The sequence below is a fragment of the Rhinoderma darwinii genome, chromosome 9, assembly GCF_050947455.1.
Source record: "Rhinoderma darwinii isolate aRhiDar2 chromosome 9, aRhiDar2.hap1, whole genome shotgun sequence".
In the NCBI taxonomy this organism is placed as follows: Eukaryota; Metazoa; Chordata; class Amphibia; order Anura; family Rhinodermatidae; genus Rhinoderma; species Rhinoderma darwinii.
This window is the reverse complement of record NC_134695.1, coordinates 105,924,769-105,942,328: the sequence shown is the minus strand read 5'-3', so window position 1 is coordinate 105,942,328 and position 17,560 is coordinate 105,924,769. Positions and strand designations below refer to the sequence as shown.

Sequence of the window (17,560 nt, the reverse complement as noted above, 5' to 3'; positions counted from 1 at the left end):
CAGTGCCCAGAGCTGTTGGTAACAGCGTGGGCACAGGGCTGTGTGCACGCGATCGCGTGCACACTGTTTTATAAGCAGGAATGCATGTGATCGCTGTGATTGGTTGTCACAGCGACCACATGTTCAGGGACCATCAGATTGGTCCCTGATACTCTGCCCAGTGCCCAGAGCTGTTGGTAACAGCGAGGGCACAGGGCTGTGTGCACGCGATCGCGTGCACACTGTTTTCTATGCAGAAATGCATGTGATCGCTGTGATTGGTTGTCACAGCGATCACATGTTCAGGGGTCAAAAGATTGACCCCTGACATTCTGCCCAGTGCCCATGGCTGTTAGCAACAGCCAGGGCATAGAGCTGTGTGCACGCGATCGCGCGTGCACAGTCTCTGAAGTGCGGCCGTATATATACTATACGCCGGACTTTAGAGACCCTGACCGCTGGCCGTATATTTACGGCCAGCGGTCGGGAACCTGTTAAATCTATATTGTGAGCGCCGCGCATGGTATTCCCTGTCCAGCGGTAGTTCCTGTCCAGGGTGCTGGCAGAGCTAAGGGGCTGCACTGATCGGCAGTAACTCTTTCAGCACTCTGGACAGTGAGTACCGCTAGATAGGGAATAGCATATGTGGCGCTCACAATATCGTGTACATAGTGTGAACGGAAGTGTACATGGGAAGCACACAATTCCAATCACGGACACACGGATCTGTGAAAAACGGCCGTGAAAACGGTGATGGAAGTGTGCATGAGGCCTAAAATCTATGGAACTCCAGTAATTACGGGTGGCTACGTGTGTGCGCCCGTAATTACGGGAGCGTTGCTAGGCGACGTCAGGGGATAGTCACGGTCCAGGGTGCTGAAAGAGTTAACTGATCAGCAGTAACTCTTTCATCACCCGGGACAGTGACTTACCCATAACTCCTGCTTCTTCCTCCAGTCCGGTCTCCCGGGATGACGTTGCATCCCATGTGACCGCTGCAGCCAATCACAGGCTGCAGCGGTCACATGGACTGCTTTTAAACCAATGAAAAATCGAGCTTCAAACAAACTTTACTTACATGGGTGAATAAACCACTATCTTTGCAACTACTCCTGGAGTGCTGCGTCTATTTCCTCGTTTGTGTATCCAATTCAGGATCGTGTGGATGACGGTCAAGGACGTATAGCACCGTGATACTTTAATTCTCTGAAGTGCTGCTTTTTTCTACCTAATATATATATATATATATATATATATATATATATATATATGTATAGGTATATATATATATATATATATATATATATAGAAAGTCCACAATCCAGCAGCACCAGTCAAAGTTGTGGATGGGTGCACGCCCTGGGAGCTTGATCACTGCTCTAAATCCAAGTATAGTCGTCCAAAGACAGGCAGCACTCCAAGTTTTAGTGAAAAAAATGGCTTTTATTTAGCCCTTGTGCAACGTTTCGGCTCAGCGTATGGAGCATTGCTTGAAAAAGGCTCCATACGCTGAGCCGAAACGTTGCACAAGGGCTAAATAAAAGCAATTTTTTCACTAAAACTTGGAGTGCTGCCTGTCTTTGGACGACTATATATATATATATATATATATATATATATATATATGTGTGTGTGTGTATATATATATATGTATATTCTAGTCCTTCTCAATAAATTAGAATATCATCAAAAAGTTTATTTCAGTAATTCAATTCAAAGCGTGAAACTTGCATATTATATAGATTCATTATACACAGTGATCTATTTCAAGCATTTTTTTTTATTTTACTGTTGATGATTATATATAACTGTTAATGAAAACCCAAAATTTAGTCTCAGAAAATTAGAATATTATATAAGCCAAATTTTTTAATACCGAAATGTTGACCCACTGAAAAGTATGTACAGTATATGCCCTCAATACTTTGTCGGGGCTCCTTTTGCATGAATTACTGCATCAATGCTGCGTGGCATGGAGGTGATCAGCCTGTGGCACTGCTGAGGTTTTATGGAAGCCCAGGTTGCTTTGATATTGGCCTTCAGCTCTTCTGCATTGTTGGGTCTGGTGTCTCATCTTCCTCTTGACAATACCCTATAGATTCTCTGTGGGGTTTAGGTCAGGCGAGTTTGCTGGCCAATCAAACACTGTGATACTGTGGTTATTAAACCAGGTATTGGTACTTTTGTCAATTTGGGCAGGTGGCAAGTCCTGCTGGAAAATTAAATCAGCAGCATCTCCATAAAGCTTGTCAGCAGAGGGAAGCATGAAGTGCTCTAAAATTTCCTGGTAGACGGCTGCGTTGACTCTGGACCAACACTGTTGCTCAGTAGTCCAAAGTCCTGTTTTCAGATGAAAGTAAATTTCAAGGTCCCAGAGTCTGGAGGCAAAGTGGAGAGGGACTCCATCCAAGTTTCTTGCGGTCCAGTGTGAAGTTGCAGCTCTGTAACAATTAGTAGTCTTCTCTCACAGTCCGCCTCGATCACTGTGAGGGGAGAGCGAAGAGGACTATAAGGCTATATTCACACGTCGTGAAAAAAAAGTGATCAACTGTCTGTTTGTCATGGCTGTTTTGCATCAGTTGGTCTCAAAATTTTAATCGTTTTCTGGGCTGTCTGACCCGTTTTAACCGCCATCTGTTTTTTTTCATGGCCGTTAAAAAAATCAAAACCAAAGGATGAATTTCATTCATTAGCTTTTTTTTGTCCCAACCCCCTGAAAACACCACAGTGCCTATGGAAATAGGCACTATCTACAAGGGCATTGCAGCACTATGTCGATAGCGCCACAGTGTCCTGTGTAGGTAGTGCCATGGCTGGGGATTCCGTTCTTAGAGGGAGCCCCTAATATCTCTTTCCATATATGGACAGTGACGTCAGGGGCTCTTTCTAGGAGCGGAGTGACGCTCCGGCCGGTGATTCCGCTTCTACAATTGCCGGGCACTATCCACATATGGACAGTGACATCAGGAGCTCCCTCTTGGAGAAAAGCTCCCAGTCAGAGCCTCGGCAACACTCTGGCCTTGGACTCCGCTCCTAGAGAGAGCCCCTAACGTCACTGTCCATATATGGATAGTGCCGTCAAGGGCTCCCACTAGGAGCGGAATTCCCAGCCAGAGCGCTTTGAATGGGCATTGCGCTCCTATAGGGAACTTGGGTGGCGCTCTTTACAGGGGGGGGGGTTGTGTGTGGCGCAATTTACAGGGGGGTTTTGTGGTGCTATCTAAAGGGCGGAGTATTTCGGGCTTTTCAAAGCCCCGGCAAACCTGAAAGTGCAGCGCTGCTTACACTGAAGCAGCACTGCCCACAATAAACCCAGTTCCAGGCTGCCAACGTTTACGTACATGACAACTGCACAGGGCATCGTCACTTGGAACGTGTATAGCCGTATGGCTGTCGTGAAGGGGTTAAAGTCATCAGGAAGTGGAGTACAGAAAGTAACTTTTCTGTTTATATATTTTTATTAAAGGGGGAACCGTGGCTGGCAATTTTATGGTAAAATGTAGCTGGCAATTAGAGGGGTACGTGTGGCTTGACATTTATGGGGCATCAGCAGCAATTGTAACTAACAATTATTGGTAAATCTATGGCTGGCAATTATACGGGCACCTATGGATATTCACCTACTATATGGGGGCATCTGTGACTGACTATAATGGTGACATTTTTAATGGTATTGAATGGAGTACCCTTCTATAATATAATGCACTGCAAAAAAAAAAAAAAAAAGATATATATATTTTTTTTATCTTATGTGCAGACTCAAAAATTCTCATATTGGCACCTCCATTTATAGAAACTACCAACCGAAACAAGAGATCATTATCTCAATAGTATTAAAAAATATATATATATAAAAAAGTTTATTTGATCACATGAATTGCAAAGTTACATTATTATACATGGTAATAAATAAAAACTGGAAATAACCAGCAGTCTAAGGCCCTGTTCACACAGAGTTTTTTTGCGGGCAATTTTGAGGCAGATTTTGATATTCTGGCACGCCGTTTGCTGCGTTTTTCACCCGAGGCCATTGAGCGCCGCGGGCACAAAATGCCACGAAAAACGCTTTCTCTGCCTCCCATTGATGTCAATGGAAGGTGAGAGACGTGAATGACGCTTCAGTTTTTCCGGGAGCGTTTTTTTAACACTCCCGGGGGAAAAAAAGCCTCCGCCTCCCATTGAAATCAATGGGAGCCGTATCCCAGCGGTTTTTGTCGTGTTCTCCGTCGCGTTTTCCGCTTAAAAAAAATGTGTAAAAAAACTCAGTGTGAACTCCCCCTAAAGATGTAAACGCAATCTATAAATCTACGCAAATCATGCACCTGGTATCTAGCACCCACAGCACAATATGTATTCTTTGACCAGATACAATAATAAATGCACATCAACAACTCCAAAGTATATGAAAAAATTGAAATAAATATGGGTAGTACAAAAAAGAAAATGGATGTTTGTATAGTTGTAATAGATCGTATGTAAATATTGTAAGCTGCTCAACTACCTTATAGATCAAAAGTGCAAATGCACACAAAGTACTAAGGATAAGTAACAGTCATGAGGCTGATAGGTAGTGGAGAGGCGCCAAAGTCCCCTACATCTGGCCATACACATTCGACATATGTCAGTGGAACCTGCCATTTTCAGCAGGACCAGCTGACCATCTAATGTGTATGGTGGCATTCCGACTCTGTTGGAGGAGAGAAGGTTCGGACTGTTAAATTTCAATGTGCCCGATCCTTTTGTTTGTGAGTAGATAAGCCGGCGACTGCGGCTTTCTAATCCCATTTGAAAACACAGCCGAGCGTGCGTGTTTATGGGGGGAGTGGGGAGGAATAGCTGTATCAAAAGTGTATGGCTAGCATAAGAGTCAATAATCAAAGTACATCGCCTTTACATGTGTTAATAGTGTTACTATCCTGTTGTATCTAGGCCTTCAGCAGTGCAATAGAGCTGTCATTAGATCCCCTGACCGTAAAAGATAATACGATGACTTTGCTAAAAGTTCGCTACAGAAATCAGGAAGTGTCAAGTCTATTGTGAACAAGATTATAATTTTTTTTAATTGATGATGGTTGTCTGTTAACCTGTTAATGCAAAGTAACAATTTTTCTTATGTGCATTCATTTATATACATGCCATTCAGAATCTCTTAGGGACAGAATCAATGCGTATGACTTATATATGGGGATAATTAATGCAAATGTGTTCTCCTTTCAGCGTACACCTGTCCTCATCTCATAGTTTTCAGTGAAAACGCGGTAGACATATTCGATGTCCGAAAAAGTGACTGGATCCAGACTGTCCATCTGAAGAAAGTGAGTTTCCTTAGCTGCTAATACTGCCTTTAACCAGGAAATATAGCATCAGAAAACCATTAAATAATCAAATACATTCCAGCTGCCCCTTTCTTATCTCTGAGCTTTAACGTGAAACGGGCACATTTTCACTGACTTCATTCTCTTCTCACCCCTTGCATGTCCTCAGTACATAATGTTTAAATAGGTATTCCAGCCTTTAACATTTTCAATATGTCCACTGGATAGGCGAGAAATTTCTATATTGGTGGGGGCCCGATTGCTGGGACACGCACCGATCACTAGAACGGGGGACCCTTGCCCCCCCCCAAGACGGTGTCTAGGAGTTTGAATGGAGCAGAGGCCGGGCTGGTTTCATCAGCCTCATAGACTTTTTTGAAAGGAGCGGCACTGCACATGCCTGGCCTCCGCTTTATTCATAATCCTTCTAGCCACCGTCTTGTGGCTGGGGGACCAAGATCCCCCCATGCTGGCGTCTGGTAAGGGTTCCCAGTAGTCGGACCGTCGCAGAAGAAGGGGCTCAATGAGCCGCACCCAGCAAAAATGTCTTCACCTGAGAGCAGAAGGCTAGCGTATGCTGGAAGAGAATGGGCAGGGCAGGAACCTTACGTTTTAGGGAAACCAAACCGAGGCCTTGCTCTAAGCCACACTGGAGGTAGGACAGATTTCCGGAAGTGGAGCGCACTAGCGGGTGTAAGTTGTTCTTCTTGTACCAGTGGAAATGTCTTCCAAGTGCGATGGTACTCTTTAGCCGATTTGAGCATTTCAAGCCTTTTAGTTTAGTCTGGATGACAAATTCAAAAAGACCCCGAAATCTTAGAATCTCTGCTTCAACAGCTATGCTGCTAAACGAACCGAAGGTAGAGCGTGGGTGGAGTAGCGGACCTTGGGAAAGGAAGTCGGGCTGCTGGAGGAGAGACCATGGAGCATCAGTGAGCAGATTGATGGTTTCGGCATTCTAAGCCTTGAAAAACTAGTCTGGGCTATGGGGAAGGCCATAAACTGGAAATGCTGAGAACCTACAGCAAATCAAAGGAAACGCTGGTGAGAGCTGGCAATAGTAATGTGTAGGTAGGTGTCACGTGTCGCCCTGCTCAATAGATGCGACCACGGACTTGCAGATGTGCAAGGAGAAGAACGAGGTGGTGTTGAGGGAAAGAACCGACCTAGAGGAATGGAAAAGTGTTAGATCTTGTACCCTGTGGACACCACCTCGTGGACCCAGGTATCATATACGTGAGCAAGCCGAACCTTCTGGAAGGAGAGAAGTCGTCCCTCACGTGAGGAGAGGACGCAAATGGGGAAAAAAAATCTCCAGGCTGAAGTGGACTTAGCAGATACAGGCTTGGAGGCCCTGGCGTCGAGACTGCAAGGAGGGCTTTGGTTTTAACGACAATCTCCTGGTGTCTGAAGCCTGATTGGGCTTTTTCTCTCTTTCAGAGAAGTCACGAAAGGAATGAAACCTTTGTTGTAAACAACCTTCAAAAACACTCCCAATGACGATTCTGAGGTAAGAGGGCGCTCTTACCTCCAGTAGCTTTAGAAATTATGACGTTCAGGCGCTTTCCAATCAACCTACCTCCATAACTTAGACACTGGAATGGAGTTGCCCTTTTGCAGCTGTCTTACCTATTTTGTTCATCAACTCTGGTTTACCAGCAGAAATCGGCCGATGTAAAACCACTTTTAGGGTCCATCCACACATTGCGATTGAGATGCTCGTAGAACTGTATCCATAAACTGCATGCGTTTTTACTGCACTTTTGTGAATTATTTTTTTACGCGGTTGCGTTTTCTTAGCATTTGATAGAGGGCATTCAAGGTGTTTCTATTCTTTATTAAGTATCTCCCCTTTAAATTCTCCATGGCTTGAGAAGACATTGACCGGACGTGGATAAGATACTGTGTGGCAGATGTCACCTCTGTATCCTGCTCTGACAAACTGAGTCAGAGCACTTCCGAGGCAACCTAGTCCTGGAAGGAAGGAAATTGGCCAACGGCTATACTGACAGATAACATCTTATAGGAGACTTATTAGGAAGCAGATCTGTCTGGGAACTTCTGATCCGCTTATGTGACCTGCCCCTTGGGGTGGAATTTGTCGTCCTTGTAGAAGATTCCGTTGTGTGACTATCCTGAGCCGGCCTACTGAAGTGGCAAATATTTCAGGGCAGCAGCCATGGACTGTGAGTCTGGATGAATCTCTAGTGGCCTGGGTTAGGGACCTGGTCCATTGGGGTAGTACTGCTTCTTGACTGACTGCGTCAGTGGAATCCTGGGACCTGGGGCTGGCCTCATGGAAACTTGGTCTTGCAATGCGAACAAGCAAAATGCGTAGCCACTGCTGAAAAGGCTCGATTGTTTAGAGGGATCCTCGTGGGAGGGGGACATGTTGTGAGATCTGACTTGGAGAGTGAAAAAAAAATATATATATATCCTAGTGGAAAGTACAGTCTTGGCAAAAGTTTTGAGACTGACACACATTTTAGTTTTCACAAAGTTTGCTGCTTCAGTGTTTTTATATCTTTTAATCAGATGCTTCTATGGTATACTGAAGTACAATTATAAGCAGATCAAGTTTTTAAAAGTTTATTGACAAATACATCAAGTTTATGCAAAAACTTAATATTGACAGGGTTGACCCTTCTTTTTCAAGACTTGGCATAATAGATATCGGCTTCTGAGCCAAATCCTGATGGCAATGACTGATGGCAACCCGTTCTTGCCTAATCAGTTCTTGGAGTTTGTCATAATTTCTGTTTTTGTTTGTCTATCCGCTTTTTGAATGGGATTGAGATCTGGGGAGTTTCCTGCCCATGGACCCAAAATTTCAATGTTTTGTTCACCGAGCCACACTTTTGCATTGTAACATGGTGTTCCATCATGGTGGAAAAAGCATTGTTCATCACCAAATTGCTCCTGGATAGTTGGGAGGAGTTGCTCTTGGAGGATGTTTAGACACAATTCTTTATTCATGGAAGTGTTCTTAGGAAAAATTGTGAGAGAGCTCACTCGGATGAAAAGAAATCCCACACATGAGTGGTCTCAGGATGCTTTACTGTTGGCATGACACAGGACTCATGGTAGCACTCACCTTTTCTTCTCCGGACAATCATTCTTCCAGATGTCACAAACAGTCTGAAAGAGGCTTCATCAGAGAAAATAACTTTACCCCAGTCCTCTGCAGTCCAATCCCTGTGCTCCGTGGCGGATTAAGTAGACCATAGGCCCTGGGCTGTTACCCAAACTTGGGGCACCCTTCACCACCACCGCCCTGCCGCGCCATAACTATTGTTAACACTGCCTTTCTGTGTGAGCATTAACAATTGGGTGTTACGATCCCCCTTCTCAAAGGACTGTGTCCCTACATACGGAGTCTCCAAAAATCACTGACAGTATCACACTGCAGGGACACATCCTCCTGACAAGGGGAATGGTAACACCCATTTGTCTCGGTCCTGGACTGCACAAAAACTTTTTGTGAAATACAAGGACTTCCTATAATAAACATGTCAGGAGAGGTGACAGATTCTCTATAAATCTAGTTACTCACAGGTGACAACTTCTCAGATTCTAGTAATTTTTTTCCCTCTTTTCTTTTCCATCCGGTCCAGAGTTCAGGATGACTTCTCCCGGCCATAACCCATTTCTGCAGAATTTGCCACTCGGCTCCTCACTTTTCCAACATTTCCACACCTATAAACGAAGATAAAATTATCATGGTGCAACACACTGTGCTCCTAAATATAATAGCACCATACACTGCGCCCCTGAATAAGATTGTGTCCAACACTGTAAAGTAAAGCACCACATACACACAGCCCCCTGTAGATAGCGCCACACCCATCCCCCTGTAGATAGCGCCACACCCATCCCCCTGTAGATAGCACCACACAAGCCCGCTGTAGATAATGCCACACCCAGCCTCCTGTAGTTAGAACGATACCCAGCTGCCTTGTAATCGTTAAAACTTTCTCCTGAGCTAACGAGAAGATCACTGAAATGATGTTAGCAGGTCATTTTGTGGCAGGGCTGAAATGCAGTGGAAATGGGATTTTTGTGATTAAGTTGATTTTCATGGCAAGGAATGACTTTGCAATTAACAGCAATTCGTCTGATCACTCTTCATAACAATCTAGAGTTAATGCAACTTACCACTATAAAAACTGAAGCAGCAGTCTTTGTGAAAACAAAAATTTGTGTCAGTCTCAAAACTTTTGGCCAAGACTGTACTATGGGACCATTTTTTGGGAGGAAGGGAAAGGATAACCAGGCAGAGACTGGAATCGCTATGTCCGAGAAAGAAATTAACCTCTTCTTCGGTCAGCCCACACTAGAAGCAGGTATGCTGGAATAGAGCCCCGCCCCGCTCACTTGACAAAGTGGATGGAGATACTAATTGTGTCTGACCCGTTTCCTTCGCCACCTGTAGGGTGAGAAAATAAAGAAATGAAACTATAATTTAAAACAATGTAGCAGACCTGATAAGTAGGTTGTCTGCCTCCTATAGATACTTAGATAAAACTGATTAGCCAAAGCCTGTGGGAGTCAACGGGGGTCAGCCTTCTAGTGGCAGGACCATAGACCCAAGGTGTTGGTTAACCCAAAGATATTAATGAAAAATTAGAATTTCAGTTCTGTGGATGTGCGTGTTTTATATAGAGAGGAGCTTAACCCCTTAAGGACATTCAACCTACAGTTACGTCGTTGCGAGCAATGACTTCCCGAAACTCAACTTAACTACGTTGTGGTGATGGTGTAGGCTCAGCTGTATATTACAGCTTACACCCTGCTGCAAGACCATGCCTGGATCTAGAATCCGATCTGGCCGATTAGGGTTTTGCAGCCAGAGACCTTACTGGAAAGAGCAGACTAGTGCAGCTAAGTGGCTAAAACAAGCAGCTGAGCGAGTGTGGGAGCTTGGGAGTGTGCATTGATTTCAAGTGTGCAGTGTCTTAAGTCATTAAGTCACTTTTATATTTCAATGTTTTTATTGATTTTTCAAACATAATAGGGAAGAAAATAAAAGAAAAAGAAGGGTGGGTAGGTAAGGGAAACCTAAATCAAGCATATTATACATAGTAACATAGCATGATATTCCGAAGAGTTTGCGAGCATGTCATATATTGTAACTATACCACGAACTACCAGAAGCTACATCAGATATGATTTGAAGGGGTGGAGGACATTGTTTCAGGGAAATTTTACATTCAGTCACTTTAGAAGAAATTACTTCACTATTGCTTCCGGCAAAACGATGGGTCCAGTGCACAACAGAAACTAACGGAAACCATGGGCACCGGATCCGTCGTCATTGAAATCAATGGTGATGGAAACAGAAACCTCTGGTTTCCGTTTGTGTCGATTCAGGTTCCCGTTCTGATGGAAAGCTCCGATGGAACGTCAGAACGGGACCCCAACGCAGATGTGAACGAGGCCTTACACAGCTTTTTTTTTTACTAAAAAATAAAGTTCTGGCTCTCAGAATATGGCGACTCAAAATGTGCAGTGTCCAAAAGCGGATAAGATCGGGCACCATTTATCAGTGCAGCACTGGCCACATATCTCCTGAAATATTATTTACCCCATTATTATACCCTCTTCTTATGCCCTGATGTACTCTGCCCAGCCTACATATGCCCCCACATTATAAACTGAAATACCAGCAAAACCCCAAACAGAACAACTACCAAGCTAAATCTGCGCTCCAAATGGTGCTCCCTCACTTCTGAACCACAGCGTGCCCAAACAGCAGTTTACGTCCACATATATGGCATCGCCATACCCGGGAGAACCAGCTTAGCGGTTTACGAGGTGTGTGTCTTCGGTGGCACAAACTGGGCACAATATATTGTGCACTAAAATGGCATATCGGCGGAAAATTGCAATTTTCACTCTGCACCTTCCGCTGCGCATTAATTACGAATGTAAAAACACCTGTTGGGGCAAACTACTAAATACACCCCTTAAAATGCCTTAAGGGGTGTAGTTTCCAAAATAAGGGTCACTACTTGGGGGTTTGTTTTACTATTTGACATCAGGGTCCTGCAATTGTGGGCCAATGCTGCGAAAGTCACCAAAATAGACCTCAAATGAGCATGGTGCTCTTCGCTTCTGAGCTCTGTCATGTGTCCAGGCAAATTGTAAATGCCTTGAGGGGTGTAGTTTTCAAAATGGGGTCACATATGGGGGCTCCCACTGTACTGTTACCTTTAGTGTTTTGCAAATGCGATACGGAGCCAAAAAACCAATCCAGCAAAATCTGCATGCCAAATAGCGCTCCTGCCAATCTGAGCCCTGTCGTGTGTCTAAACAGCAGTTTATGACCACATGTGGGGTTTTTCCGTAATATGGAGAAATTGGTGGTGGTGTCAAAATGCTTATTTTACCCCTCGATAAATTCCTTGATGGGTATAGTTTCCCAAATGGGGTAACTTTTGGGGGGTTTCCATTGATTTGGTCCCTCAGGGGCTTTGCAAATGCGACATGGCACCCAAAAACCATTGCAGCAAAACTTGACTACAAAAAGCCAAATAGTTCTCCTTCCATTCTAAGACCTGCCGTGTGTCCAAACAGCAGTTTATTACCACATATGGGTATTGCCGTAATCGGGAAAAATTGCTTTACAAATGTTGGGGTGTTTTTTCTCCTTTATGCCTTGTAAAAACTGAAAATGTCTAAGTTTTATTGGAATAAACTTAATTTTCATTTTCACGGCTTCATTCCACTAAATTCGGCAAACAAACTGTGGGGTCAAAATGCTCTCTATACCCTTTGATAAATTTCTAGTGTAGTTTGCCAAATGGTGTCTTTTTGAGGGTGTTTCCACTGTTTTGGCCCCACAAGACCATTTCAAACCGGACACGGTGCCTAAAATATATTTGAATAAAAAGAAGGCCCCAAAATCCTCTGGGTGCTCCTTTGCTTCGGAGGTCACTGTTTCAGTGAATTAGCAAACTAGGGCCACATGTGGGATATTTCTAAAAATGGCAGAATCTGGGCAATAAATGTTGAGTTGCGTTTCTCTCCTAAAACCTTCTGTGTTACAGTAAAAAAAAAAAAAGGATTAAAAATGAATTCCTGCAAAAAAAATAAAATTGGTAAATTTCACCTCTACTTTGCTGTAATTCTTGTGAAAAGCCTAAAGGGTTAATAAACTTTCTAAATGCTGTTTTGAATATTTTGAGGGGTTCAGTTTTTAAAATGGGGCGATTTATGAGGGTTTGCATTATATGGGCCCCTCAAAACCACTTCACAACTAAACCCGTTCCTATAAAAATAGCCTTTTAAACTTTTCCTGAAAATTTGAGAAATTCCTGCTAAAGTTCTAAGCCTTGTAACATCCTAGAAAAATAAAAGGATGTTAAAAAAAACAAAAAACTATGCCAATCTAAAGTAGACATATAGGAAATGTTAATTAGCATTTTTCTTTTTATGTGGTATTACTATCTGTCTTATAAGCAGGTACACTTAAAATTAGAAAAATGCTAATATTTGCAATTTTTCACTAAATTTTGGTGTTTTTCACAATAAAATACTGAATGTATCCACAAAATTTTACCACTAACTTAAAGTATAATGTGTCACGAGAAAACAGTTTCAGAATCGCTTGGCTGGGTAAAACCATTCCAAAGTTACTACCACATAAAATTCTTGGAAAAAAGAGAGAAAACGGCGCTCCTCTAAGGTGATATCGTTCTGATATTTGTTGGATAGAAAGTAGCTATGAATAGAGCTCACCTTGGTGAGTTGTGCAATGTCGCCAGCACAACTTGACTTTGTAGCTTGTACATACTCGATCAGAACTGTGCTTGTCTCTAGAGCCATAACCGCATGGGGTGAATTCGTATCAGGAACTCATCTCCTCGCGGTTTTGAAGTGATGCAAATTGGGAAGAAAAAACTGCTCCTCTGAACGGGCACTCAGGTGTGAATTGAACTAGTATCCTCACAAAATCGTCGGAGTTTATTACAACGATTTTATTCAATATGCTATTAAAACAATAAAAATTAAGTTGCTGCAACGCGATTCAACCACGCACTGTGGTCTTCATCAGGCATATATTCCTGATGAAGACCACAGTGCGTGGTTGAATCGCGTTGCAGCAACTGAATTTTTATTGTTTTAATAGCATATTGAATAAAATCTTTGTAATAAACTCCGACGATTTTGTGAGGATACTAGTTCAATTCACACCTGAGCGCCCGTTCAGAGGAGCAGTTTTTTCTTCCCAATTTGCATTACCACATAAAATGACAAGTCAGATTTGAAAAATGGGGCTTCGTCCTGAACGTGCCAACTAGTCCATGTCCTTAAGGGGTTAAATGATTATAAATAGGCAGCAAAGATTGAAACAGAGAAACTTGTTGCCAAAGAAAGCAGAAATAACCAAAAAATATTTTTCAAATACATAAATAATAAGAAACTGATAGTGTTGGCCCTCTCAAAAATAATCTGGATATAATGGTGGAGAATGAGGAAAAGTCCAGTCTACTAAACGCCTTTTTCTCTACTATATTTGCACATGAAAATCCAATGTCAGATGACACAATTAGGGATAAAGTAAATTTTCTCCATTAAATGTCACCTGCTTAACCCAGCAAGCATCGCCTTAAAAACACTCAAATCACAAATCACCAGGTTCGGATGGTATACACCCCCACGTTCTGCAGGAATTAAGTACCGTGATAGACAGACCTTTATTTCTGCTGTTTAAGGATTCTATCATGACTGAGTCTATTCCATATGACTGGCGCATAGCAAATGTGGTGCAAATATTCAAAAAGGGGTCAAAGAGTGACCTGTAAGTTTAACCTCCATTGTGGGTAAAATATTTGAGGGTTTTCTAAGAGATTCTATTCTCTAGTATCTTCATACAAATGAACTCTTAATGCAGCATCAACTTGGGTTTATGAGGGATCGGTCCTATCAAACCAATCTGATTAGCTTCTTTGAGAAGGTAAGTTCTAGACTGAACCTGGGTAAGGCTGTGGATGCATCTGCATCTATGGGGTTACTAAACAATCGGCACCCACAAAATGCAATTGAGGGGTTACCGATTGCTGCTTTGGCAACCGGAGGCCTAATAATGGCCTCCTGTCTGCCAAGTACGGAGGCCTGTTAGGCCGTACCCGTATGCGGAGTCTTAAGGCTTCCGGTAGCAAAAAAAGATGGCGCGGGCTCAGAAGCTGATCCTGCGCCATCAGCCGGGGGTGTCAGCTGTATGTTACAGCTGACACTCTGCTTTAACGTCAGGGAATGGAGCTAGCGCCGATCCCTGCCATTAACCTCTCAGATGCTAAAATCAAAAGCAATTGCGACGTCTTAGTGGTTTGTAGCGATCGGCATTGCCACGATGCGATCGCGGGGGTGCCGATTGTTGCTATGGCATCCTGGTCTGCCACGTACGGAAGCTCATTAGGCCCTGCCTGGAGGCGGAGTCTAATAGGCTTGCTGTCAATGTATGACAGCAATACATTGCTGTCTAATACATTGTACAACGTGGCCAGGTGCCCCAGATTCCCGGCGACTGCCATATTCGGGTCGCAATTACGACTGGGCCGCGGCCACCTGCACCGCATCTTTAAAAGTTACTATAGTAACTGGGGCCTATGTAATAAAATACATGTGCCCGTTACTATAATGACACATACTTGCCCATCTTCCTTCCCGAGCGCAGCGGAAGTCCTCTCGCGTCAGGACGCTGTGCGCCGTGGATTACGTCACGACGCTAGATGGTGCTGGGACATCCGCTGCACCTGGATCCAAAGAGGAGGGTAAGTGGAACGTTATGGTCTGCTGGGGTCCTGTATCTAAGCATGCCTTGTGGTAGGCTTAGATACAGGGTCTAACAGACAGTATCACACATGGGCCCTATATCTAAGCCTACCAAATGTGTTACTAATGTTTTTATTTGCGTTTACAGGTTCGGTCGTTGGAGTACATCGGATTCGAGGACTACTTCGATGACGGCTGTTTTTATTTTCAAGGAAATGGTTAATGAGCATTGTGTGTGTGGGGTTTTTATTTCTATAGACTATTTTTTGTCTTTGTATTTTCTTTTAAGCTTTATTACTACTGCTTTAGTAGTGGCCACTGGCTGATTGACAGCGTCCATTACTAAGGCGGGGCTTAGTGTTAGCCGATGCAGAGGATAACACTAACCCCCATTATTACCCCGGTACCCACCGCCACCAGGGGTACTGGGAAGAGACCAGTATGATCCACTGCCTGACCATCTATCGCGATGGTCGGCCACTGGGGCGGCTGCAGGCTGGTATTATTAGGCTGGGAAAGGCCAAAAACAATGGCCTTTCCCACCGTGGTAATGCTAGCTTGCTGCTGCCGTATTGTATCTGGCTGGTTATGAAAATGGGGGGGGGGGGGGGACTCAACGTAATTTTTTTTACATTTATAACTGTAAAAAATGACGACCCCCCCCCCTCATTTTTCATAACCAACCAGATACAACAAAGCAGCAGCAGGCTAGCATTACCAGGCTGGAAAGGGCCACTGTTTTTGGCCTTTCCCCTCCTGATAATACCAGCCTGCGGCCACCCCAGTGGCCGACTATCGACTATCACTACAGATGATCAGGTACTGGATCGTACCCGGCTCTTCCCGGCACTCCTGGTGGCCGGTGGGTACCGGGGTAATAATGGGGGTTAGTGTTAGCCTCTGCACCGGCTAACACTAAGCTCTGCCTTAGTAATGGATGCTGTCAATCAGCCAGCGGCCATTAATAAGGCAGTAGTTATAAAGTTTAAAAAATGGACATAAAAATTTTTTTTTTATTGAAATAAAAAAACCCCCACAACCCTCATTAACCATTTTATTAAGAATAAAAAAAGCCATCATCGAAGTAGTCCTTGAATCTGACGTAGTCCAATGACCGAACCTGTAAATAAACACAAACACACAAAAAAAGTTAGTAACACACAAAAAAGCAAAACAATTATTATTATTACCTTTCCTGGGTTCAGCGCTGGAGCCGAAATGTCCGCAAGCTGGGCCCTATATATGTCTATCATGTGTGATACTGTCTGCTGAGCCACTTTATCTAATCCTATCTATAGCTATAGGGTCAGAGTGCTACAGATATGCGGTCTCCTATATATATATATATATATATATATATATATATATATATATATATATATATATACACACACATACACGCACACACATTTTTTGGGGGGTGGACATATGTGAGTACAAGGATACTTACTGCTGGGGCCCTGTATCTAAGTAAAAATGTAATTTATAGCCCACGGTGAACACTGTAAAAAGGATACAAAACATTGTCAGAATTGATGGTTTTTGGTCAGCTTACTTGCCAAAAAGTGGAAAAAAGTGATCAAACAAATCGCATGTACCCCAAAATGGTACCAATGAAAACTCCAGATAGTCCCGCAACAAATAAGCCCTCACACAGCTCCATTGGAGAAAAAATAAAAAAGTTCTGGCTCTCAGAATATAGCGACAAATTGTGCAGAGCGTTCTAAAAGCGGATAAGATTGGGCACCATTTATCAGTGCGACACTTGCCACATATCTATGGATTATTGTTTATTTACCGCATTATTATACCCTCTTATTATGCCCTGATGTACTCCGCACAGATTACATATGCCCCCACATCATAAACTGAAATACCAGCAAAACCCCAAACAGAAGAACTACCAAGCAAAATCTGCGCTTCAAAAGCCAAATGGCGCTGCCTCCCTTCTGAACCCTACAGCGTGCCAAAACAGCAGTTTACGTCCACATATATGGCATCACCATACCCGGGAGAACCAGCTTAACATTTTGAGATATTTTGTCTTCGGCGGCACAAACTGGGCACAACATATTGCAATTTTCACTTTGCACCATTCACTGCGCATTCATTTCTAATGAAACCACACCTGTGGGGTCAAAATGCTCACTACACCCCTTAAAATTCCTTAAGAGGTGTAGTTTCCACAATAGGGGTCACTACTTGGGAGTTTGTTTTACTATTTGACCTTAGAGCCTCTGCAATTGTGGACCAATCCTGTGAAAATCGCCAAAATAGACCACAAATGCGCATGAACCTACTCACTTCTGAGAGCTGTTTATAAGTCCAGACAAATGATAAATGACTTGAGGGGTGTAGTTTCCAAAATGGGGTTACTTCTTGTGGGATTCCACTGTACTCTGGTATCTCAGGGGTTTTGCAAAATCTGCATGCCAAATAGCGCACCTGTCTTTCTGAGCCCTGCCATGTGTCCAAACGGCAGTTTATAA

The 17,560-nt window shown here is 43.4% G+C and overlaps 1 protein-coding gene across 1 annotated transcript in view; it reads left to right on the top strand.

The window, feature by feature from the left end:
- The window catches only part of CDC42BPG (CDC42 binding protein kinase gamma), a 227,571-nt gene that overhangs the window by 193,465 nt on the left and 16,546 nt on the right, over nucleotides 1-17,560 (top strand). Inside the window, exon 31 of the mRNA XM_075838724.1 lies at nucleotides 5,197-5,294. Within this exon, the coding sequence (XP_075694839.1) occupies nucleotides 5,197-5,294 (98 nt within the window). The remainder of the gene's footprint in view (nucleotides 1-5,196; nucleotides 5,295-17,560) is intronic.